Source organism: Pezoporus occidentalis, unplaced genomic scaffold (genome assembly GCF_034315485.1).
Source record: "Pezoporus occidentalis ecotype Australia unplaced genomic scaffold, CSIRO_AGI_Poc_V1 ctg92, whole genome shotgun sequence".
In the NCBI taxonomy this organism is placed as follows: domain Eukaryota; kingdom Metazoa; phylum Chordata; class Aves; order Psittaciformes; family Psittacidae; genus Pezoporus; species Pezoporus occidentalis.
Window position 1 is genome coordinate 2,698,650 of NW_026916284.1, and position 24,858 is coordinate 2,723,507.

A 24,858-nucleotide genomic window follows, 5' to 3' on the forward strand; every position below is an offset into this window, starting at 1 on the left:
CTTGCCGGAGCTTTTCCTCTCTGGAGCTCGGCAGCATCACCCCGAGGTGCCGGGGGCGCCCCTCGGGTGCTGGCAGAGCCGCAGGGGTTAAGGGCGCAGCCGGCAAGAGCGGATTCAGGTGGGAGGCTCGTTGTGGCGACAGGAGCCGAGCGAGGAGGAGGAGGAGGAGGGCTGGGAAAGGGAGGGGAGAGGAGGAGGAGGAGGAGGAAGAGGAGGGGGCAGCGTTTGCAGGCAGCGGCTGCAAAGGAGCCGGGCGAAGGGAGGGAGAGGTCTCTCCCCGCTGCCTCCGGAGCTGAGGACAGCCGCAGGGGCGGCCTCCAGTCCCTTGCTCCCCACCACAAAGGGACAAGGACGGACCCCCCCACCAGCACCCCGGCCTCGGGCAGGTCCAGCGCACCCCGGCCCTTTGTCTGCTGGGGGGGGCTCTGCGCGACCCAGATGTGCGGGCAGCTGAGGCCGATGCCAGCGGCGCCGGGGGACGGGAGGAGAGCCCAAGGGTAAGTGGGGCTCCAGCCCCAGTGAGCGCTGTTTGGGGGGCGGTGGTGACTTTGGGGGGGGGGGGGGCTCTGCGACACGGAGCCGCTGCTCGGCAGTTTGCGGGGTCGGGGTTTTGTTTGGGTTCATTTTCTCCTTCTCCTCCCAGAGGAAGGGGGTGAGAAATGGTGCGTGTGAGATGTAAGAGACGGGAACGCTGGTACAAAGGGGAAATGAGCCCCGCAGCCCTGCGCGCTCCGGGAGGGAGGCAGCCGGGGAGAGCAGGTTTCCCTTGGCACGGACGGGTGCGCGGTCCTGGAAACTCTTCTGGGATCGAGTCGATCCCCACCGAGGCACCGGTGGGAACGTGGGGTGACCGTGACGATGCCGAAGGGGGGGGATTGAGACGGAAGCGGCTGGGAGCAGCGCCGGGTGCTTTAACCCCTCCGGGGAAGTGTGGAAGGAGCGAAGTTGAGCGCAGAGAAGAGACTGCGTTAAATAAACCAGCCTGGTCCTTTGGTCTTCCCCCGCCTCCGAAGGGTGATGGCAAAGCGAACCCCGGGGGCAGCCGTGTCGTTGCAATGTGCTGGTCCTGACCCCCTAGCCTTCCTGACTCCCTCCTCTATGTGTGCACCCACCTGCACCCCTGGAATCCCTCATCCCTCTGCTGTGGGTGCGTGGCTGTGCCCTTGAGAGCGATGGGGATCAGGGCAGGGCCCCTGTGCACCCTTGTGCTGATCCAGTCTGGGAAGGGTGCTCAGGGCTGGGAGACTCTACGGCTCTGTGTGTGGCTGTCCTCGCCTCTCCCCGATGTTGGGGCAGGCACCGGCTCTCCTCACATCCTCTTGCTTCACTCCAGAGCCTGGAAAAAGGGATCTGAGGGCTCTCAGCAATGCCCTTTGCCACCCAGGGCTTGTCCCGGCCTCGCAGTGAGACCCCAGAGGGAAAAGGACCCTTGGAGCAGTGTTTCCCAGGAGGCTTTTGCTGGGAGTTGCAGGCAGATGCTGCTGTCAGCTTTGGGCATGAGGATCTTCTTCCTCAAGCCATGATCTAGCAAAGGCTGGGAGGTCAGAACCATGCACAGTCGCTGCCTGTCTCACCCACCTCGTGTTGCTGTGCCGGTGCTGAGCCAGGACCCAGCCCTGCCCTTGCTTTGGGAATGAGCATTCCTGCTCCCGCAGCACGGATGCGGGCAGAGCTCACAGCAAGGCTGAGAAACAAACATCTTGCTTCTGTCTCTCAAAACCTGAGCGCGGTGCAGCCCTCGGGTGATGGGATGGCTTGCATGGTGGCTTCATGCAAGTTTCCCAGCGCGCTGACTGCTCCCTGCCATGGGGCTTTACCTCTTGTGGGTGCCCATCAGTCCCTGGTTTGTGTCTGGGATGTGGGGTGCTGTCACCCAGCTCCCACCCTGGCTCCCTGTGCCCCTGGTCCTGCTGGCCCAGCCTCTCTGCTGGGTGCTGGCTCTCCTTCCCCCCTCTATAGGCATTAGGGGCTGGTCTGGCAGGTTGTGGCTGTGCAGGGCAGGGCTGAAGCCCACATCTGGGGGTGAATCTCTGCTCCTCAGCCATTTAAAACCCCTTCCTTTGGGTGGGACCTTTCTCGTCTTCTGCAGTGTAAAACCGGGAGCTCAGCATCAGCTGCCAGGGCTGAGCTGTGCCAACACCCATCGCAGAGCCTGCCAGCTCCCGCTGGTGCAGTGGAAGGGGGTGGTGGGTTAGGCAGGACAGGGAGCTAAACCCATCCCGCCGCACGGGGGGTGCTGGAACACCAGGAATCCTCTTTCCCCACAGCGCTGCACATTAAGCTCTGTAATTGCCTCCGCAGGGAGCCGGGGCAGCCCCTCTGCTCAGTGCTTCAAAGGCGGTGCTGGGGAGGCTCCGGTTCCCAATGGAGCTCCAGCAGCTCGCACCAGATGTGGCTGCTCCTGCTTTGAAGAGCAGCAGAGGGATCGGCCCTGCTCCTCGCTGGAGCTCATTGCTGCCATTTAGGGTTGTGATCCTGAATTTCCTGGCTAGAACACAGGGATGGAGGAAGGTCCAGAGCTCATTCCAGGGGGGCACCTGAAAGGTGGGGACTCCATCACCCCACCAGCACCAAACACAGGGAATGTGAGCACAGGGCTCTCTCGCTCGCTTTATTCCCATCAGATGAATCACCAAAACCACCTTCAGGGCTGGTGCTGGTCACTAAATGCCTCCTCCCTTCTGTCCTAAAAGCTGCCCATGGGATAACATTCCTGCTGGCACGTGGCTTATTTGCTAAAGAGTAGAGGTGCCAGCCCAGGACCCGTGTGACCCCCTCTATGCCACAGCAATTCACCACCACCCTCCCTTCTTGCTCTCACGTCCTTTTGGCCAAGAAACACCTTCAGGGGCTGTTTCACTGCCCTCCACCCAAGACAAAGTGACCCCTGGCTGCTCCCCCTCTGTTCTGCATGGGGTGGAGGGCACCCCAGGGCTCTGGTTTTCCTCCTGGAAATGGAATTGTTTCCCTCCCATGCTCTCTGCATCCAAAGCTGCGGCTCTTCCCATCCCTGGCTGGGGAAAGCCACCAGACAGGGAATCAGAGCTGCTGCCGAGCTCAGTGCTGTCTGCTGCTTGCTGGGAGAAGAGCATCAGGAGAAACATCACGGTTGGATGAGCTGAAAACTTCTCCTTGAGATGGGAGCCGGGCTCTGTCCGTACGGCCCTGCACTGGGCTCTGCCTTTGAGCTCAGGTTTTGGTTGCTGATGCTCTTGAGTTATGAACCCAGGACAAACCCTCTTTGCCCTTTTGCCCATGGCCCCCTCCATCCATCCCCACACATGTCCCTTCCAGCATCCCTCTGCGCTGGACCGGCTGAAATGCCCGACTGCTCCAGGACATCAGCCAGCTCATAGGTGGTGAGGGATGTGTGCAGGTTTAGTGGCTGTTGATGGCAGAGAGTATTTTGTGATAAATATATTTATAGTGGGTTTTGTAAGAGGCTGTTCCAGTGAGTGGGTTTTAGGAAGGCGATAAACGGCTGGGAAACCAGCTCTGCTTGCACCTCGGGCAGAAGGGAGAGCCCCAGCACCCGCTGCCTTCCCCCTGCCATTATCCATTATGGTGGGGAGCACCTGGGGCTCTTGGATGTGGGAAATGAGGTCCCACAAACGGCACCATCCCCATCAGGGAGGGATGAGGGCACAAGTAACCCCCCTGCCCCTCGAAGCGAGGAGCCCTTGCGGTGGGTGCTCCCCAGGAACTGTTTGCAAACACGCTGCTGAGCAGGAATTCTGTGTCGGCTCCGCTTGGCGCGTTAACGCCGAATAACAAATAAAAACGGGAAAATTGGGATCCGTTCCCAGACAATTCACAAAGGGCTTTAATTGGGACTTAAGTGGTGCCTAAGTCTGGTGCTGGCTCTGTGCACGGAGGGGGGGTGGTGTGTGCTTTTCACCCAGACAGGGAAAAGGGACAAACTTAGTCAATAAATTACTTGTGATAAATTATTCACTGGCTCTACTTGGAATTAATGCCAGCTCCCCCCTGCAGCAGCAAAGAACGGCTCCAGTGGCTCCTGACCCCATCCAGGCTCCCATCAGCTTTCAGAGCCTATCCCAGGCGCTATCAGAAAACCTTATTTTGTGGCATTTATAACCAGCCATAAAACAAATCACTCCAAGATTAAACCCGTGTGTGAGGTCGGAGTTTTGTCCTTCCTGCTGGCCAAAGTGAGCCGGGGTTTGGGTTCTGGTTTTGTCCTGTGACACTTCCTGCTTGCTTGGACTGTAAAAGCCTTCATCAGCGAGGAATCTGGAACCAGCTACAGGGGGCTCCAATTTGAACCAGCCTTTCCCAAAGGCAGAGATGAACCAACTCCAGCTCCCTCCTTTGGGGGCAGAAAGAAAGAAAGCATCTTTGCCTCAGAGCCCAGGGAAGCTCATCCCTGCTCTCTCCTGTGTCCCAGCAGGACCTTGTGGCTACAGATCAACAGCCTGGGAATACAGAGGGGGAAATGTAAAGGAGAAAAACTACCTGAAATGGAAAAACTGGGGGTTTTCCCTGTGTGTGCAACATTAAAATGAACCCATTTGGTGTGTGCTGGACCCAGCATTTCCACTGGGGGTTGGTTGGTTGTCACAGTAAGATTATCACATTTAATCAGACGGTTTGGTTGTTCAAACCACTGTTTGGCAGCACATAATCCCATCCTCTCCCTTGACTGGAAAAGCCCATTTGGACTTTGGACTCGTTGTCCCAAAGAGGATCTGCAGCGTTTGATCCGGCTGCGCAAATCCCCGCGGTTGATCAGAAGCTGCATTTCCCAGTGGAGCTTTTTATTCCCATGGAAAATCCTGCCGAGTCCTATTTCTGAGTCACTTTCCCAACCTCCCACGTGCTGCCACAGTGCTGGGGCCGGGCACGTTGTCCCGGTGCTGCGCTGGCGCAGGGCTCCGTGCAGCTCCAGCTCGCCCGCACCAAACCGCAGCCCGTGGCTGCTCTGCTTCCCACCCTGCGGCAGGGCTCATCCCCAGAGCCAGCCCTTGGAAGCACCAAGGAGCAGGTCCAGGGTGGGCTCCGTGGGGATGCTGCTGGGTTGGAGCACCGTGTCCAAGTCCTGCTCCGTGCTGGAAGCGCCGTTGTTCTTCTCTTCCCATGAAGCTGTTGCTGGATAAGGCAGAAGGGTTTTGGTGAGGCTCCAGCTTCATGGCTCTTGAGTGCTGTTGGCTCCCTCTGTGCTGGTTAAACCCTCTTGGGAAGCCGCAGACCCCCTTGTCCCCCCTTCCCTGGCCGTTGTTGTCCTCCCTGGCTCAGCAGCCCCAGCTTGTGCTTTGCTTTAGTTCCTGTTTCTAAGGGTGAGGAGCAGGGACTGGGCAGGGAAAGCAGCAAGGCCAAAAGCAATGGTGGGTGTGCAGGGAAGGGGAGATGGGCTCTGGCCTCATGGAGCAGCCTCTCCCGGCGCATGGCGTGGGCTGATGCAGATGCTTGATGCCAGCTGATTTTTCCTGGTGTCCTTGGTGCGGATGCTGTCCTCGGGCAGCGCCCGGGAATAACTGTGGAGCTGAGTGGTTTCTAAAGCAGGGAGGGGTGAGTTTGCAGCCAGGGTTGGTCGGGCTGAGTCCTCCCTGTGCTGAGTTTCACTGAGGAGCAGCTCAGCATCCCACCAGCATGGTTGGAAGCATGACATGGAAGTGGCACCTCAGACCCCAGCTATCGGGGGGTTCACACAACCCCTCTTGCTCCTCACAGGGCTGTTGTTCTGTGTTTCACTGGCTCCTGCTCCCTAAAAGCCGTTCCTTCCCAGACCCCCGGCCCTCCCTGGCCTTCCATCCTCCTTCCAGGGAAAAGCCAAGCCGTGATTTAGCAAAGGAAAGCACCAGGGATGCTGTTCCCAAAGCTGGATGCATCACAGGGGCACACCCCACTCGCTGCTGAAGGCCCCCCACCACCCCATTGTGCTGGGGCACTGGCAGCCCCTCATCCCTCGGGGGATGCATGCCCTCGGGGCTGCAGGCAGCCAGGAATTGCCTCTCCCAGGCCCGTGCTGCTGCAGGATTGCCCCAGGGTGCTGCTCGCTGCTCTCCGCAGCAGCCCGGGATGACTAAGAGGCAATGAGGCACTCATCCCCATCGGAAGAGAGCTAATTCTGGGAGTAAGCGGGAAGAAAGCTCCCGGGGGGAGAGGCTGTGTGTGAATCCAAGACAAGTGGGTGACATTTCCGCCAGGCACGTGCAGCTGCGGGAGGGGGGACACGCGTGGGACCGTCGAGGGCTGTGATTCCCGGCTGGTGGAGAGCAGCATCTCCTGCTGTGCCCGTGCTCGGCTCCGTCCTGTGACAGGCCGCCAGGACAGGGACCACGTTTTTCTGTTGCATGGCAGCCCTGGGGGCTTTGAAATTAGCATGGGAAAGGGGAGGAAAGAGACTCGAGGGTCACTGCTCGGCTCAAAGCTCTGGCTCCAACGCAGCAGTGCCAGGGTCTGGGTTGCCCCAGCTCATCACAGTCTTGGTCCTGCAGGATAATTTCCTCTCCAGCAGTAATTCCCTTCTCCCTTCCTCTGCCCCAGGCTCCCAGCAGCCACTGAGATGATTTTAATTAAGATAAATCCAAGTGGGGTTTGCCATGAATAAGCCCAATTCCTCACCCATGAAGGGTTCTTCCGTCCCTTGGAGCAAGCTGCTCTAGTGGAAGGTGGCTGTGGCAGGAGTTGGAACTGGATGAGCTTCCAGGTCCCTTCCAACCCAAACCATTCCATGTTTCATTCTGGGGAGGGACCTTTAACAGCCACCAAGGGCCCTGAGCTTCACCTATGGGCAGTGGGACCCCGGTGCAGGAAACTTGGTGATTTGAGGGCTGGGTGTTGGGTCCTTCCCAGGGGTGGGTGCAGTGAGGGATGTGCAGCCCCTCTGGCTCACGGTGCTGGAAGGACCATCATGGTTTGGGAGGAATAAACCATCCCCATCCCATTGTAAACCACCTCTGTGGTCTCTGCTGGTGCCAAAGCCCCACTGCTCCCCAGGGAGGGGCTCAGCACCCCCAGACCCCATACGGGCAGTGGCATGGAGCCATCCCAACTTCCCAAGCGCTTCCCAGCCAGGGGTTCTCTGGGCACACCCAGGGCTTTGCCTCCATCCCCATTGAGCAGCTCCACGCCTGAGGAGGGGGTGCAGCATCCCCAAAGCCGTGCCGGCAGTTGCTATGGCAACTGTACATTTTTCTTATGATTCCTAATGACTTATTGCCATTTGCACCAATCTCCAGCTGCTTTTGTGACTGCTGGAGGTTGACTCCTCCCCCCTCAGCCCTAAGAGCAGGCACATCCCAAGTGGGGCCAGAGCCTGGGCTGGGCTGGGGGTGCCACTGTGGTGCCCCCAGCTTCAGGAGCAGCATCCCTGCTGCTTCCCAGGGAAGATGTCCCCTGGTGAAGATCTGAGCTCTTCCTGGGTGAACCCCAGAACAGGGTCTTTTTGCCTTCACCCGAGGGCCAGGTCCTGGTTGCTGGACCTGGGCTTTGGCCCTGGGCTTTCCTCTGTGTGTTGAGCAGGAGAAAAAGCATGGAGGGTAAACAGAGACCCAGGGGACAGAGCTACTGTCATGGCCAGGACCAGCTTCGTGTCCACCCCTTTATTGTCACCCGTGTCCTCCGTCTGGTTGAAACACTGGGTTTGCAATTCCTGCTGAATTGTTTAACCCTGAGCAGGAATCTGCATGCGCTGGAGCTCACATAAAAGCATGGGAAGTCTTGGGAGCTCCTGGGGTCAGTGACAAGCTGCTGCAGCACAGGGGCTGGGGCCTGTCCCCCTTGCCTGATGGGTTGTCACCAGCCTGGATCTGCTCTTGTCCTTGCTTTGTTATTGCTGGAGCTTCCCTCCTCTTCACTCTGTCCTGCAGGCACCGAGCTTGGCTGCTGGATGAAGCACAGGGAAGGGAGAACTGAGCTGTCCCTGGGCATCTGCCAGCCCAGAGGGGTTTGGTGGAGTCTTAGGGCAGCTCTGGGGCAACAGAGCAGAGCTCCTCGGGATGTGATCTGTGGTGGGAAGCAGGATGGGATCCCGGCCTCTGTAGGGCAGGCTCAGCCCCTCTGGAGCATCCCGCATCCACAAACACCATTGGGATGCTCTGTTGTGTCACTCCATGGGGTCCTCAAGCCCTCAGGAGGTGCTTTATAACTCCAGCCTGTTATCACAGCCATCTGGCCTAAGGAGGCTCGAATATGTCAGCAGGGTAACAGGGTGAGACCCCCTGCAATTAGGAATTACCCTGACTTCACAGTGCTCAGAAGCTGCCGCACCCATCCTGACCTTTCTTCTGCCGGAGACCAAAGGGAGCAGGGCTGGGCTTTCCCCCTGTTGTTTGTGTGATGTGGCCTCGTTCTGTGCCCAGCCACGGCTGCTGCAGTCACCTGCCCATCGCTTTGGTGGCACCAAACCCTGCCTGTGCCCCTGCCACCAGCGAGTGTCCCTGCAGGATGTCCCAGGCTCTCTTCGCCCCTGGAAGAGCGTTTTAAACCACGAATGGACAGGAAAGATGGAGCTGAGCCCCGCAGTGCCGGTCCCTGGCTCCCCAGCACTGTCTGTGCAGCGTTCCCTGCCTGCAGCAGGATTGCTGAGCTGGAGGAATACTGTTTCCAACAACAGGCACCTCTAGAGAAATAACGGGAGAGATCCCACCATGGATTAGAGTTTAATTACACCCAGGAATTCATTCCCATTCTAAAGCCTTGTTTAATAACCTGTTCCTCCCCACACCCCCTCCCCTGCTGAAGGAAGTGTGAATGAAGAGCTGTGATTTATCCCTCTGAAGGGACCAACATCTAAACACTGGGATGGCAAAATGTTTCTCCCTAGGAGGACATTCTGGAGCAGCTCCTGCCCTCCCTGTGCTCCAGACCCAGCACCCTGGGCTGCCGTGTGCCACCTTCTCCAGCGCTCCCATTGTCACACTGGGAGTGAGTGCCTTATTCCAGGGATTTTGCTCAGCAGGAGGACACAGATGTGCCCTCCCTGGTCTCTGTCCCCTCTGCCTGTAGCCCTGGTTGACTTTACAGCTGGCCTGTGCAGCACCACGTGGGTATCAGAGCTCAAAATCCTTTGACATTGCTCAGAGCATCCCCACTCAGAGGATGCTGCCCTTGGCCTTGGTGTGGGTAAATGAAGGGGGGAGGTTTTGGAGGCTGCTCTGCAAAAGAGCCAGCCTTAATGGCTGTGCCAAGGGGTATCCATCCTCCCTGTTTGTGAGTGGTTCTGCCAGGGAATGTCACCAGGGATGATGCAGCACAGGCAGCATCTGGCCATTGGTCTGCCTGATTTAGGGCCAGAGATGCCCACAGGCTGGGATGGGGTCCAAGCCTTTGTGCTGGACAGGATGAGGACCCCGGAGTGTCCAAGCAGCCAGGAGCAACGCAAAGATGGACACGTTCCTCTGGGGCTTTAACATCTTGAGACAGGAAGGCTCCAAGAGCCTGCTGCAGCTCTAGGCATGCTCCTTGTTTGTCTGATTGAAGAGATGAAGAAATGAATGGGAGAGATCTGAGCATCCCTCTTCACCTGCAGCTCCTCTGCAGGACTGGCTTTTCAGGAGGACTCGGTGTCCAGAGCTTCGGAGCTGTCTGCATCCTGCAGATGAGCACATGGGAGATGATTCCTTTGCAACCCCTATCCCAAATGGTTAACAAGGAGCCGTTTCCCTGCGGCGGCGGCGTTCCCTCCCACCGCAACAATCTGCGGGGTCTTTCCCTGTCTCTGCAACGTACAACAGAGGGAAATGGTTTGTCATGGCAATATAGATCATCATTTCCTGGCGTGCACCTGTGTCTCCAGCACACACAGTGCTGCAAGGCACAAACACACAATTGCGGGGATTATGAGCTGCTATTGCTGTCATGTCGCAGCTCAACAGGCGTGTACAGCCACAGGAGCTACCACATCCCAGCCCCTGGCAGCCGCCTCGCTCCGTCCTCTGTGCCAACGGGAGCTGCTTGTGGCTCAAATCAGGCCGGGAATAAGGACACACACACACACACACACACACCCCGGCTCCTGGGGACCCATCTGCAGGGGCAGGAGCTGCAGCCGGTGGGAGATGCTGTAGAGCTGCATCGCTGGTTGTGTGGGATGCAGAGGGGCCAGGCGGGGAGCAGGGGCAGCAGCAGGGTTGTGGTGGTGGTACCGTGGAGGGGAACCAGGCTAAGATGTCCCCTGCTCCCACAGAGATGCTCATGAACCTCGCAGCTAATCAGCAGCGTGGGGAAGCCCCTCTGCTGGGCAGTGATGGAGAGGGGATCGCTGGGGGCACACCACAGCAGGTGAGATCCCGCGGGAGAGCCTCGCTCCAGCCTGCACCCCAGGACACGGGGCTGGTGCGAGCCTGGGCTCTGCAGCCCCCCGCAGAGCTGGTGCCCACACACGGAGCACCGTGGCACACAGGAGCCTGCCAGGAACCCAGCGGGTGGGAAGCTGGAGCGAAGGCAGGAGCGGGAGGTCTCCGTTTCCGCTGAAACCTGGCACCTTCCGCCTCTCTGGCAGCCCCATTAGCAGCTATAAATACACCCGAGCGCTCACAACACCCTTTCCCCAGCACCCTGGGGCTGAGAACCAAGAAGGGTGCTCTGAAGGGGGAGGTTGATTGATGGGAGCTGGGCTTGACGCAGCGCGCTCGGGGCCGGATGGATGCTGGAGCCGCGGCGGCTGCAGCACTCACCCGCCCCGCTGTGAAGGGAGCTCCCCCCGGCTGGGGGGTGCAGGCAAGGCGCCTGTGCCACCGTGCAGGGTGAGGACCATGGGTGCTGTGGAGGCAGCAGGTCCAGCACTGCTGTGCCATAGAGCGGGGAGTAACACAGGGTGAGCCCAATGAGGGGCTCTGGGGGTCTGGCAGCCCCTGGGCTGGTGATGCCCAGCAGTGCAGCCTGCATTCCTGACTGGAACTCCCTTTCCTCAGCAGGGTCCAAAGCCAACCCACCTAGGACTTGGAACAATGAATTCCCCCGCTGTGCGCGCAATCAGGTTCTGAAGAGAACAATTAACTGGTCACAAATTGTAATTGTCATCTCGCTTCTGATTTTAATTTGCCCTAATGAAGGCTAAGTGATTCCGTCTCGCTCTTCCTCCCACGGCCCCACGGCCCTCGGGCATCCCCGCCTGCAGCAGGGCCCTCCCTGGACTGGAGGATGTTGGAGGAGGCCAAGGAAAGCTATTAATCCCTATTGAGGGCTGCTTGGTTTCAGATCTCATGGCCAATAAAAGTTGTATTTAAGGGAATTGGCTGCCTGTGTCCATGCATTCTGGTTTGTCACAGCCTGCTCGCCTCTCGCGCTTGCCCTTTGAATCAGGGGCTGTCATTTAATCCTCATCTAAACCAACGTGCTTTTGTTTCCCCTTTACGGCTTTAACTCGCCGCTGCTCGTAGGTGTCTGCCTGGCCCCTGCTCCCCCCACCACATCCCCACCTCCCCGGCACATCGTCACCCGCAGCACCTCTTACATCTCGCTGTGGTCTCTAATGGATTCACGGCCTCACCGAATTGCCTTTCACTTTAATACTTCATTGAGATTGAAGGATGTGGTTGCTGGGGCTCGAATACCAAGCGGGGCTCTGGTGGAGCTCAGGTCGGAAGCTGCCTGATGCCAGACGAGCAAAACCGTCCAAGTCTGGTGAACTTTGCGTAACTCCCGAGCCTCGCAGCCTCCCTTCCCCTCTGCCTCAACAGGAAGCGGATGCAGGAGCTGTCACCGGGGTACAGCAGCCCCAGGCGCTGGATCTGTTCACACATCGCATCCTCCGCCCCCGAGAAGCCCGGCCCCGGCTCTCTCCTGCTCTGCAGCTTCTGTGCATCACTGAGCGCAGGGCAAAGCGGCAGGCAGGGAGCAGGCTCTGCTCCACGGTGCGCACAGCTTCCCCCCAACCGGCACCAAGGGCAGGGTAATTCTAACACAAGCACTAAGGAGAGGGCTCCTTAGCCCTGATGGAGAGCCTGAGCCTCCTCTGGGGTGAAGCGCTGCAGCTCCGTAATAGCAGCAATTAAAACTGCAGAGGGAATGAGGCGCTGGCAGTCGGTGATCACCCGGACTGGAGTAGGAGCTCTGATAGCTTTATTTTAAAGGGGAATGGACTTTCTGAGCCCCTTGGATGGATGGAAACCTGGTTCCAGAACTTCTCCAAACCCCATGAGGTTGAGTGGTCTCCAGCCCCACGCTGGAACACGGCTGCTCTGCTGCCTCACCCCATCTAAAGCAGCAGGCAGGGAGCGGAGAGCAGGAGCAGGGTACGTCCCTCCTGTGGTGCTGTCCCCAGAGCTGGATGTAGGATGGGGGGGTCTCCCCTCCCTCACGCTCTGGGGATGCAGCCCCGCATTCCCCCTCAGCTACCCCAAGCAGCGGTGCCCACCCGGCGCAGGCAGCTTGGGGTGACCAGTGCTGGTCCTGCTGTCAGCGGGTGGGGACCGGCCGCTCCTGGAGCTGTCACTCAGCGCTGGGCTGGCAGCAATCACATAATGATGGGGCCTCATCAGGACCAGGAGGAGCCCGTTAGAGCCTGTTTAATTGGTCGGGTCCTGTGCGGTGCTGAGTGATGGTGCTTGGCTGGGGAGGGGGAGCTCTGTGCTCGCTAAGCCCCAGGTTAATCGTTGCAGGTGTTTTGCAGGCAGAGGGAGGGATCGGCAGCTCTGGGTGAGCTGGGACTTCCCTCTGCTGTTCTTAGAGCTCTTCTCTGCAGTGGGTTCATTCTGGGGAGCCTTGGGGCTGTAAATCTGCACCCTCAGAGGAGCCTGGCCCTGTCTTTGAACCCTCAGCAGCGTCTGTTTGAGCTCTTCCCTCCCGTTCCTACCCTGCTTGGTGCAAACACCCTGGAGGTGGCTGCAGAGGAGGCACAGGAAAGGTAAAAAGTCCTTTATTGTGCTCTGTGCTGTGCAGGGGAACACTTGTGCTGCTGCTGCTGCTGCTGCGGGCTCCTGCTTGAAAATGGTTCTTGCCTTTCCCTTCTCTCTCAGTGCACAGGCACACACGCGCCTGCAGCCTGTGTCAGCCTTATCTGGCTTTTTACAGCCCTTCTATATACCCGTAATGACACATCTGAAAGCTGCTCTGAAAACAGCCCCACTCCCTCCTCCTGCGCCGGAAAGGGATAAAGATCCACTCGGAGCTCAGTCATGCGGAGAGCAGCTTCTGTGCCTGTTTGGAAAGCAGTGTTCTGTCAGTTCCTTCCGAGACAAGGCGATGGCAGCTTGTCTGTGTCCTGTTCCCCTGCCTGCCCATGCAGCTCAGGTACCCTGAGTGCAGCAGCACCCCCTCAGGGATGCACCCCCCCAGGGATGCACCCACCGGCTGCATGTGTGCTCCTGCACACATCTGCCATGGGGAATGCTGCATCTCCAGGCTCTGGGTTGGGTCTGGAAGGGGAATCTGGGCTGTGCCTTAGCAAAGCTTTGCTTCTAGAGAGAGGCCACAGCCACTTTCCCTCCCATCCTATGGACTCAGCCCTCGCTGTGCCAAATTGTCCTGCTGCCAAGCTGGGAACCCTTGAGTAGGTGGGACAGGGGCAGCAAATGTTCCCAGTGCTCTTCCTGTTCCTATCTGGGGTTTATCGTTATTATTTCAGTTTAGCTCCCCTTTGAATGACAGCTCTCTCAAAACAGCTCATTTGGAAATGTCAGGTCCGTTCTTGCTAAGTCATCAGTCACTGTGATCGGTGCTGACAGATGCCCTGCAACAGTGCTGCGGTATCTAATATACTGAGCTGCAGTCCTTTGTAATATCACATTAGTTTATTTATACAGCATGGCATGAAATCTCCCCTTTAGCAAAGGGGGAGGGAGGGGGGATTAACCCTTCCAGCAAGGTTTCCCTCTCTGCATGTTCCATGTGGAAGCCAGGTACTTCCATCACTTAAAGCTCCTCAGGTCACTGGACTTGAAGCAACTGCAAGGTCCTGGACCATGGTTCGCTGTAGTAGCATTGGCCTGGTGAGAACGGCCGCTGGACTTTGCTCCTCACTCATGTACTTGTACACAAGTGGGATGTGCTGCATCCTGGCAGCCAGCATCCTGGGCAACTCCATTGCCTTCCCTCCGCACTTGGGCTATATGGCAGGGGCAGGGGTGGTGCTTTAGGCTCCCCATTCACCTTCCCTTGTATTTATGCAGTGCTTGGCCCCATGCAGACCACAGCTCCTTGGCACCCTGCCTCCTCTTGCTCTTGGGGACAGCCATGGTCCCCAGGAGCAGGATGGCAAAGCCCACCCTGAGAGCTGCTTCCCTCCAGCCCCTCATCTGCCTCAGGGAGCCTTTCTTTGCTCTCATTAACGCGTCTGCGAAGTGCCTGATGTGTGAAATATCCTTGTTATTGGCTGGAATTGGCAGGGCCATCTGGGAATCACATCTGCTCTGCTCCCCGGGCCAGGGCTCTCGGCACGAGCCTCTGTTGGTCTTGCTCAGTTTACGGCTTGCAGTGACCAAAGAGCTCGGGCTCAGCTCATGGACGTGCTCCTGCAGCCAGAAACCATGAGTGGGACGAACCGTGGTGTCACCCATGGGCGCCTCCATCCCTGCGGTGTCACCCATGGGCACCTCCATCCCTGCGGTGTCACCCATGGGCACCTCCATCCCTGCGGTGTCACCCATGGGCGCCTCCATTCCTGCGGTGTCACCCATGGGCGCCTCCATTCCTGCGGTGTCACCCATGGGCACCTCCATCCCTGCAGTGTCACCCATGGGTGCTTCCATCCCTGCAGTCCCACCAGCCAAAGCAGGCAGAGATTTCTGCTGGAGCAGGACTGGGGCTCCTGCCTCCAGGGTGGGGATTCCCTGGATTCTCCTCCCTGCAGGGCAGTTCTGAACTATGGGAGCTGTTCCCCGAGTGTGGAGGAGCTCAGCAGGGCTGGGATGTTCCCCCTGCCACCAAGAGCAATGCCCTCGCCCCCAGCATGGGCCACACTGAAAGGGTTTGGCTTGGAAAGCACCAGCAAAACCCCTCTCCCGCAGGGGACTTTGCACCAGGTTGTGCTCTCCGTGGCATTGACCTCGTTTGAATCTGCCTGGCTTTGGCACTGCTGCTTTGTGTCCCTGCCGCTTTGCACCTGCCAGGATGTGGCTCTGGCCACCTCCATCCTGCTGGGAGATGCTCACGGTGCTGCATGTGGGTCGGGAATGTGGGGACCCCTCAGTGCAACATGCCCTGTGCTTGCTCAGTGCCTGTGCTGGTGGGGGGACCAGCCCCGGTCCTGGGTGGCAGGTCCGTGGTGAGCTCATTAGGAAAGACCTGGAGGTGTTTTCCAGACGCTTCAAGAGCTCACCTGAATTATTGAACACTGCTCTGCAGCCAGTGGGGAGGAGGAACCGGGAGAGCTCATTACTGGGCTGGGAGCGGCTCTCAGCCACGGCGTGGTGGTGCCAGCACGGATCCTGCTGCTGGGCACGCTGCTCTGCGCAAGGGAGATGTGTTCTGTGCCTCTGACCCGGGCTGCGTGGAGCTGAGCCTGGCCAGGAAGGTCCTAGGCGGTGGTGCCTGTGAGCTGGTGGTGGCTGCAGTGCTGGGCGGTGGGAATGAAGCACAGCAGATGAGGGTGTTGAATGGGTTCGGGATGCTCAGGGTGTCCTGCCTTGCTGGGACCCCTCTGGGGGATGCTGGGGCTGGCACATGGAGCTCCCCACCCACCTGACTGGGACCTCACTGATCACAGACTTTTCTAAAGCCTCCGGGTGCTTAAGGAGGCAAATGCCATTTGAAACCCTGCACTAGGCTCTCGAAGGCTCAGCAATGGCTTTTACAGCTGAAGAGCTCTAAATTAGCTGCTCCCACTCAGGAAGAAGATCCTGGAGATAGCTCTGGAAGCAGTGGCTGGGTCGGGAAGGGCACTTGGCAGGCGGGGGATTGTCAGGGAATAGATAAAGCAGCGGAGCAAAGGCAGTGATGGGAGCAGAGCCTGCAGGCTCTCCTGCCATGGTTTGGAGGTCACAGGGGGAGCTGGCTCCCACCCCAGCAGTCCCTGCCACTGTGCACGGCCGCAGTCCCAGCGCTGCTCCCCAGTGAGAGCCTGTGGCACCAACTGCTGCTGCCAGGGAGGAAGGGAAGGGGCAGGGAAGAAGATGAGGGGCAGGGCAGAGCCCTGGGGATGAGCCCCATGAGGAATAAACCTCCAGAAAGCCTCGGCTCCACTGTGGGAGCTGGGTTCTGGAGAAACTGCTTTGCAGGGACCCCAACTCCTTCCTGAGCATCCCTGACCACAAGACACCCGGTGTCCCAGCAGGATGGGACTGTGCTTATTCCTAGGCAATGACTAGGGGACAAAAAGCAGCTGCATGGGCAGTTTGTGACTAAGCAAAGCCAAATCCTATGTATTCCAGGCTGGAGGCTGTGCTGGAAGATGGCAGCAGCATCTCTGGGAAGCCATAGGAACCTGTGGGAGCATTTTGGAGGCAGGCAGAGCCACTGCAACCCTTCCAAAGCCTGGAAGCAGCAGAAGAGCAACAACAGGCTTATTTCCCAGCCTTCCTCATTAAAAGCCATCCAAAGGGAGGGAGAGCAGCATCCAGATAAGAAGCTCCTGCGTGAGGCTCTGGCAGATGGGCTCGATAGTGAGGTGCAGGCAGCGGGTTGCTTTGCATGCTCCCGGCAGCTCTTTATCTCCTGGCTGCCTCCTCGACAAGCAGAACTGATGCTCTCGCTCTCCCTGCCAGCAGAGCTGCAGGAGGAGGCCACAGGCAGCATCCCTGGGTCTCTGTGCAGGGGTTCCCCATGCTCCACGCTGGTTTGCTTTAACCAGGGGGGAAGCTGCAGGAAGGGCACAGCCTCCCTCGCTGGAAGCAGGCAGCAGAGCCGTGCAGTGCATCCGGATCTAATGAACGGCCTCCAACAGACAAAGTTTCTCCCCTTGCAGCCGCCGAATGAAGCTGCCTGACGCTGTGTGTGGCCGCAGCACGCCCGGGGCGCGGAGCAGGGTGTTGCCATGGTGCGGGGCTGCGCTGGAGCATACAGATGAGGGATGCTGCTGGGTGCCGGGGGAGCCGTTGCCACGCTACGGGCGGGATTCGGTGTCTCTCCTTTATCTTGGGCTGGTTCCTGGCGTGTGACGTGGGGGCAGAGCTCCCGGTGTCGGGATCTTTGCTCCGAGCAGAGGAAACGCTTTTCCACCCCGGTGCTTTGAAGGTGTTTGCATAGAGATAGGAGCAACTGGGAAACATCCCAGGGCCCTTTCATCAGCGGGAAGCAGGGGATGTGTTTGGCTTCCAAATCCAACAAGCACTTGCTTTGCCAGTGCCTTGCATTGCAGGTTTGTGAGGGCTTCGGAAGAGCAACCCTGAACTGTTTTGCCACAGTCCCAGCATGGATCTGAGAGGGAGATGAGCCCAGAACCCTGACCCACAGGTTACCCTGCTCATGCCTTTGCATGGAGCAGTTTCCCATCAGCAGCAGGAGCAAATTAAAGCCCAGGGCACAGGAGAGCAGGGCTCAGCCGAGCCTCCACTAAGGCCTTCAGCTGCACTGAACCCTCCAGTGTTCCAGGATTGAATGATCCCTCGTGGGGATGAGAATGGCTTTGCCCTACTGTAACTGTACTTGGAGATCTAGATCAGGCAGGCTGGATCCCGCCCTGTGGTGAGGAGGCAGTGACGGAGATCCAGGGACAGGCATTGATGGGGACCAGGATTTAATGCAGCATCTCCCTCCAGATAGATGATGTAGGAGTGTTTCTGGTAACAGCAGTGCACCCTATTTTTAACTTTTACAAGTAATTGACAGAGAACTCTATTTAATTCCTGCTTTTATCATCTATAAAAGTGAAGCTTTTACACGAATGTTTAAATGGGGGAGACGTGACCTCAGCCTGGGGACAAACCTTGCTGTGTGCCATCACAGAAGGTCCTGATCTAAGAGCAGCCAGGGCTGAGAGGTGAGAGGGGGGCACGGTGGCCTCGTGTTGTCTCGTTGTGCAGAGGGCCTGGACCGGCAGCTCGCGCATGTCCCTGGCTGCGAAGGACGCGATGCCCAGCTCATCCTCATCCTCCCACCGCGGGATCCTGCCCTTCCTCCTCCTCCCGCGGGCTGGAGCAGACCCGAGCTGCGCCATCGAGCAGCAGGCAGAAGGGGAGGGTTTTCCCTCAGCATCCTCCCAACCGCCGCGCCCCGTCCGCCTCCGGCAGGGCCCGGGACAGGGACGCGGAGGCTCAACGGGCGCACGGGGAGCGGCGGGCCCGGCTCCGGCTGCTCAAAGCCGTCACGGGAGGGGCCGCAGTCGCTGCCGCCCGTGGGGACACGAGAGCTGCTGGTGCAGAGGAGCCACGGGCACAGCGGGGTCCCCCTGCGGGTGCCGGGCGCCCATCGCCTCCCGCCCGGCAGCGCTCGATGGGAGCACCCGGCTCTGCTGGCGCAGGAGGGGAGAGGGAAGGGCAGCAGAGCCCCGGGCCGAGCTGCAGCCGCTTATCTCCAGAGCCAGGCTATGGGGCAGGTGACGGAGGGAGAGAGGCAGCGGGTGAGAGCTCCCAGACCAAGGCTCCTTCCACCGGGTGATTTATCTCCGGGCTCCCTCCAGTAAACCTGCTGATAAAAGAATCTTCCCTTCCCTGGCGCCATCAATTCTCATTCTCGGTGCTTTTCGAGTTGCTTTTTTCCTTATATACCCTTTCCTTGGGTTTCTGCTGACTGCTCCTGCAGCTGCACACCCCCTCTCTCCCATGCTCCCCATTTCATCTCCATCTCCTGGTGCTCTCTATTCCATTCCTTCTCCTTCTCACCTCTGGTCCTCTTTCTTTACCTCATTGTAGCACTTTCATTCCCCCTTATTCCTTCACCTTCCATATTTCTCCACTGTCCCCCCCTCTCCATCCCTGAGCACACCTGCCTGGGATGGAAGGAGATTCACCATCAGCGAGTGACACCACAGACGGTATCATGGCAAATTCAGGCTGGTGCCACACGGAGACTGGCCCTGGGCACTTTGTGCTTCATTTCCCCAGGTAAAACCCTCACCAAAGGCACACTGGGGCTCCAGGGCTCCAGCACCTTTGCAATCCCACTTGGCAGCAAGCTGCATGGAAAGGAGATGTGGGAAATCCAGCCTTGAGGGTAGAAGTCACAGAAATGCCTTGGGGAAGTGAAGGGAGTGGGTACATGCTAGGAGAACAGGGAAGAGCCAAGTCACATCCCTGGGGTGGGGATCGGGGGAAGAAAAGGCATCAGGGGGTATTTTCCACTTCCCCATGTGCTGGGGCACCACAGGGAATGTTCCAACGCCCCCCGGAGCTGTATTTTCGGCACAAAGCAGCAGAAGCAGAAGAGCAGAAGCTTCACCCATCTCCTGCTGTCACTGTCACCGAGCCCACGCCAAGGAAGAGCCCGGAATAGCAGCCGGGGGCTGGCGGGGAGCTGGGACGTGGAAGCTCTCCAGAGCCCAGACAGGGTGTCCTGGTCCCACCTCACCCCAGCAGCCCCCCTGCTCTGCCCCTGCCTCCTCCTGGCTTATCCAAGGCTCCCGTTATCCCGGGCAGCGTCTCCCACTGCCTGCAAGGCAGCGGCTCTGCCCTGGGGAGGAGCTGCAGGCTGCCCCCTGCTCACCCGCACAGCCCCAGCCTCATGCCTCTATTCATTAGCCTCAAATCTCAGTCCCGCTCTTCCCTGCCTTGCTCTGAGTCTGGGGAGAAACCAAGGGTTTGTGGGGGTCAGCTCCATCCCTCCTGAGGTCTGTCCTGTACCACAGGGTTGGGAACAAGGTGCTTTTGCTGGGCTCTTCCTCACAGCCCTAAGGAAACAATCCCCCACGTTCCTCTGTGTTACTGTTCTGGGGAGAAAAGATCCTGTAATATTGTATGGCCGGGGGGATTTACAGTCACAGCAGTGCCCACGCACTTACAGAGAAAGCTGCGGGTCCATCAGGAGGATGTGGGAATCAATAGAGCCTTCCCTGCTTTAATGCTGTTTCTCCAGGAGATGCTTTAAAAGCCGATGCCCTCGCAGCAGGGGATGCGCGGGATCGATCCCGGTGTGAGGCACGGATGGGGCGGTGCTCAATAACCTTTGGTTGGAAGCCCTTTCCAGGGAGAGCAAGAGGGGATGAAACAGAGCCGTCCGGGGCGGGGGGGGAGCGTTCCTTCCCCATCCCGGCTGGGTTTGATGCTTTCCTTCCTGCTGTGGGGGAGTCTTTTAAGCTGGGAGAGGCTTTGGGGCTTGGTTTGATTTGTGTCAGCCTGGGTCAGGAGAGCCACAACGCATCAAGGAACCAAAGGTGGGGCGGTGGCAGGCTCCTGTGAGCCCCATGGCTGCGGGATGGGAGGCGCTGGGGGGCTCCTTCCCACCCCGGCCCCTCACCAAACACCCCACAGAGGAGGCCTGACCCCTTTTCCCTGGAAAGGGTGCAAGGAAATGGGGCAAGGCCGGAGCTGCACCCAGCAAGGGGGGGCTTAAAGGGCTTCTCCATTCCCCAGCTTTGAGTGAGCCCAATCAGTTTCCTGCTCCCAGGAAACTGCCCCCACCTTGGGCCGGTGCTTTAGAAGGATCTGGGGGGCTTTATCCTGGGGGGCTTTGGGTGGTTGCCTTGGGTGCTGCGGCTCCACCATGTAGGCTGTGCTTGCTCACATGCTGGTGGCCTTGGACAGGGCATCTGTGGGCTGGCTGCACTCAAAGCCTCCGGGACAGGAGGGCATGGTTAATGCCGTGGGTACGAAACAGATCGGATGGAGGTGCTGCTCTGTGTTGAGGCTGGGCTGGCTGCTGGGGGGGGCTTTGCCACACACACGAGGTCTCCTCTAACACAATTTGTTGTGGGGCCTCTTTCAGGAATGACCTCGAGGAGGAGCCCAAAGGATGCAGCCGGCTGCAGAAATGAACCATTTGGGGAGGAAGAGGAGGCGAAGCTCTGAGTGAAGGCTCCAGCCCTGGTTGTGATGTGCTCTGGGTGGGGGGGGCCAGGCCGGGCACCCGGCAGCAGGGGCTGATCCTGCCAGGGGCTCGCATGGAGCATCCCCTCCCGCGGATGCTGCTCCCACCCTGCCGTCGTCCCACGCCCCGCTCCGGCGCTGCCCTGTGAGCGCTCCTGCCCGGAGGGCGCTGGTCCCGCCAGCCAAACATGAGACGCTTCCCAAGCAGCTCGCTCCTGCTCTGCGTGGTGGCCGCCGCCGCCATCCCCATCGTGCCCTGGAAGGTGAAATGCCCCCCGCAGTGCGTGTGCCAGATCAGGCCCTGGTACACCCCCCGTTCCGTGTACCGCGAGGCGGCCACCGTGGACTGCAATGACCTCTTCATCCCCGCCGTGCCCCAGGACCTGCCCAAGGGCACCCAGACCCTGCTCCTGCAGAGCAACAACATCGCCAGGCTGGAGCAGGGCGAGCTGGGCTACCTCCGGAACCTCTCGGAGCTGGACCTGTCGCAGAACAGCTTCTCTGACGTGCGGGACTTCGGGCTCCGGAGCATGCCCCAGCTGCTCAGCCTGCACCTGGAGGAGAACCGGCTCTCCCAGCTGCCCGACGGCAGCTTCCCAGGGCTGGGCAACCTGCAGGAGCTTTACCTGAACCACAACCAGCTCCGCAGCATCGCGCCCCGCGCCTTCGCCGGGCTCGGCAGCCTCCTGCGCCTCCACCTCAATTCCAACCTGCTGCGGGCGGTCGACAGCCGCTGGTTCCAGACGCTGCCCAGCCTGGAGATCCTCATGATCGGAGGGAACAGGGTGGATGCGATCCTGGATATGAACTTCAGGCCCTTGGCCAACCTGCGGAGCCTGGTTTTGGCCGGGATGAACCTGAGGGAGATCTCGGACTATGCACTGGAGGGGCTGCGGAGCCTCGAGAGCCTCTCTTTCTATGACAACAAGCTGGTGGACGTCCCCAAGCGGGCACTGCAGCGGGTTCCTGGCCTCAAGTTCCTGGATCTGAACAAAAACCCATTGCAAAGGGTCAAGCAAAGCGACTTCACGAACATGCTGCACCTCAAGGAGCTGGGGCTCAACAACATGGAGGAGCTGGTGTCCATAGACCAGTTTGCCTTGATCAACCTCCCCGAGCTGACCAAGCTGGATGTGACCAACAACCCCAAGCTGTCCTTCATCCACCCCAACGCTTTCCACCACCTTCCCCAGCTGGAAACCCTCATGCTCAACAACAACGCCCTAAGTGCCTTGCATAAGCAGACGGTGGAGTCCCTGCCCAACCTGCAGGAGATCAGCATCCACAGCAACCCCATCCGCTGCGACTGCGTCATCCGCTGGGTCAACAGCACGGAAAACCACATCCGCTTCATCGAGCCCCAGTCCACGCTGTGCGCGGAGCCCCTGGACCTCAAGCGGAGGCACATCCGGGACGTGCCCTTCCGGGAGATGACGGACCAGTGCCTGCCGCTCATCTCCACCCGGAGCTTCCCCTCCCGCCTGGAGGCGGCCGACGGTGACAACGTCTCCTTGCATTGCCGAGCTCTGGCAGAGCCCGACCCAGAGATCTACTGGGTCACCCCTTCAGGGGTGAAGCTGATGCCCTACACGGAAGAGGGGCGGTACCGGCTGCATCCGGAGGGGACCCTGGAGATCCGCGGGATCTCGGCTCGCGAGGCCGGGCTCTACACGTGCGTGGCTCACAACCTCGTCGGGGCAGACATCAAGAGCATCAGCATCACGGTCAACCACTCCTTCCCGCTCAGCGAGGACAGCCTGGAGCTGGTGGTGGCCGACGTCCAGGCCTACCACGTCCTGGTGGCCTGGAAGCCGCATCTCAACACCGTCTCCTCCAACCTCACCTGGTCCAGCTTCTTGCTTAGCTCTAACCTGGACATGACCAACGTGGCGCGGATCCCCATGGGCACCCACACGTACAACATCACCCGCCTCCACCAGGACACCGAGTACTGGGCTTGCCTCCACGTGGCCTTTGTAGACTTGCAGACCAAGGTGGCTTGTGTGAGCGCCAGGACTAAGGAGGCTGCCCCACGCTACCTGCTCCTGGAGGGCAGGCGGAGCATCCTGATGGTGCTGGTCCTCTGCCTCCTGCTCCTCGCCGCCGGCCTCGTGGCTCGCTACGGCACCGGGGCAGCGCCGCGGGGGACCATGGCCATGCGCGTGGTCTACCCCCCCTTCAGCCAGCCCTGGGCTCGGGGGCAGCGTGGGGGGCAGATCCTGGCTGTGGAGGTGCAGGCAGCCCCCCCGGACTGCTGAGGGCTGCTGTGGGGCTGCTGTGGGGCTGGGGGGTCCTGGGGGGGTTGGGAGGGGTTGTGGGGGGGGGGTAGGGCGGGGAGGGAGAAACTATTTTTTACCAAAAACCCCTGAACTGAACAAACCCCCGGGAATTCCATGGATGTGAGTTCGGGTCGATGGGAGAGCAGCGGGGCTGGCACTGCCGCCTCGGGGTCCTGGCAGGGTCCGGATCCATGTGCAGGGTCTGGGCCTGGGCACGGCTCTGGAGCAGCCGGGAGGGCTCAGCGGGGCCCCAGGGGACGATGCCCTGAGCGGTCGAAGAGCCATACAGGTGATCAGAGGATCACCCCTTCCGTCCCATGTCCCGTGGCACCACAGACACTGCAGCGGCGTCGGCTCCTCCGCTGGGCACTCCCTGCTCTGGAAATACAAAAAGGTCTTTTCCTTTGGGATACATCTCCTCTTTGCTCCTTTTTTGGGTTGTTTTTTGAGCATTGAGATAATCAGCCACAACTCTCCCCCCAGCACCTCCCTGCCCTGCTGCTGGCTGAAGGGAAGCAGAAGGGAGAGGAGGGTAAAACAACAGAGATGCTGATGGTGACACATCTCTCAGTTGGCATCCCCATGGGGCTGGCTGGAGCGGGTGGGCTCCTGCCTCCTGGTGTGAGCTCAAAGCTGCTTTGTGAACCTGTGGGTGATGTTGAAGAAGGAAAAAAGAGGAAAACTGGGAAGAAAAGGGGAGGATTTTGCTTTTCTGGTCTTGTTTAAGGAAAAAAAGGAAGTAAATCCTTTGTGTTCTGGTGAGTGACTGCAGGGCATCATGGCAGGAGCCCCTTGCAGAGGCTGCGGCTCTGTGGAACAGCCCCTGCACCCTCTGCATCCCTGGGCTTGTGAAGGGGAGGATGCACCGCTGTCCCCTGGGATGTGCCAAACCGAGGGATGCAGCAAAGCCGAATCTGATGCTGCAGCGATGCTCCTCTCCCTGGTTCATGTGAACGAGCCATTCCTTTGCTTGGGCCTGCACCTCGCCCCTGCCTGTTAGCGGGAAGGATTCTGGGCTGGGTCGCTGCAGCCCCAAACACAACGTGCCTTTATCAACACACACCAGAGCCTGGCGCAGCCCCGTGGTGTCGGCACAGTGCACATGGAGCTCGGCCAGCACCTTGCGCAGGGTCCTCCCATGGGAAAGACCAGGAAGACCCATCCCAGCCAGCCCTGGGGGTGATGGGGTGAAGGTACCCCAGGAGTTGGTGTCTCCATGTGGATGTGGACTCCCTGGGGTGGAGCTGGTTGTGCCCAGTTGCTGGGGCTTTGAAGGGTCCAGAGGACCCTGACACAGTAAAAAGGCAACTCCAGGTAGAACAAGGTGATGGGGTTTAAGCAGCAGAAGGGATTCAGCACTGAAAACAGCTTCACTGGGCACAGGGAGCAGCAGGCTCCATCCCAGGGCACTGCGCAGGGATGCAGCTCTCAGAGATGCTCAGGTGAAGAGCAGGGGTGGGTCCATCACCTCCTGTCCTCTCCCTCCCTCCCTTTCTCCCATCCATCCAGGATGTCAAAGGCTTGTTTGGGAAACGCTTCTCCTCCAGCCTGTCCCACCAGGTCCCACCTCGTGGCACCGGTTCCCCCCCCATGAACCACTCTCCTGAGTTGCTCCTCAGGTTTAACTTTTTCTTTCTTTCATAATGTATTTATTGCCTTCATTTGAGGAGAGACAGAAAATCCCTCATTCCCCTGCTTCTGCCCCTCTCCCTCCTCCTCAGTGCAAGCAGCATCGTGGATTCCATGCAACTCAGCTTCTCCCAGCAAAGCCAAGCGAG

The 24,858-nt window shown here is 59.3% G+C and overlaps 1 protein-coding gene across 1 annotated transcript; it reads left to right on the forward strand.

The window, feature by feature from the left end:
• Nucleotides 1-198: 198 nt before the first annotated feature.
• On the forward strand, nucleotides 199-23,096 carry LRRN2 (leucine rich repeat neuronal 2). Its single transcript, XM_062605449.1, has 2 exons — nucleotides 199-497; nucleotides 20,701-23,096. Exon 2 carries the CDS (start codon nucleotides 20,990-20,992, stop codon nucleotides 23,057-23,059), a length of 2,070 nt encoding a protein of 689 aa, XP_062461433.1. The 5' UTR covers nucleotides 199-497; nucleotides 20,701-20,989; the 3' UTR covers nucleotides 23,060-23,096.
• Nucleotides 23,097-24,858: the final 1,762 nt, after the last annotated feature.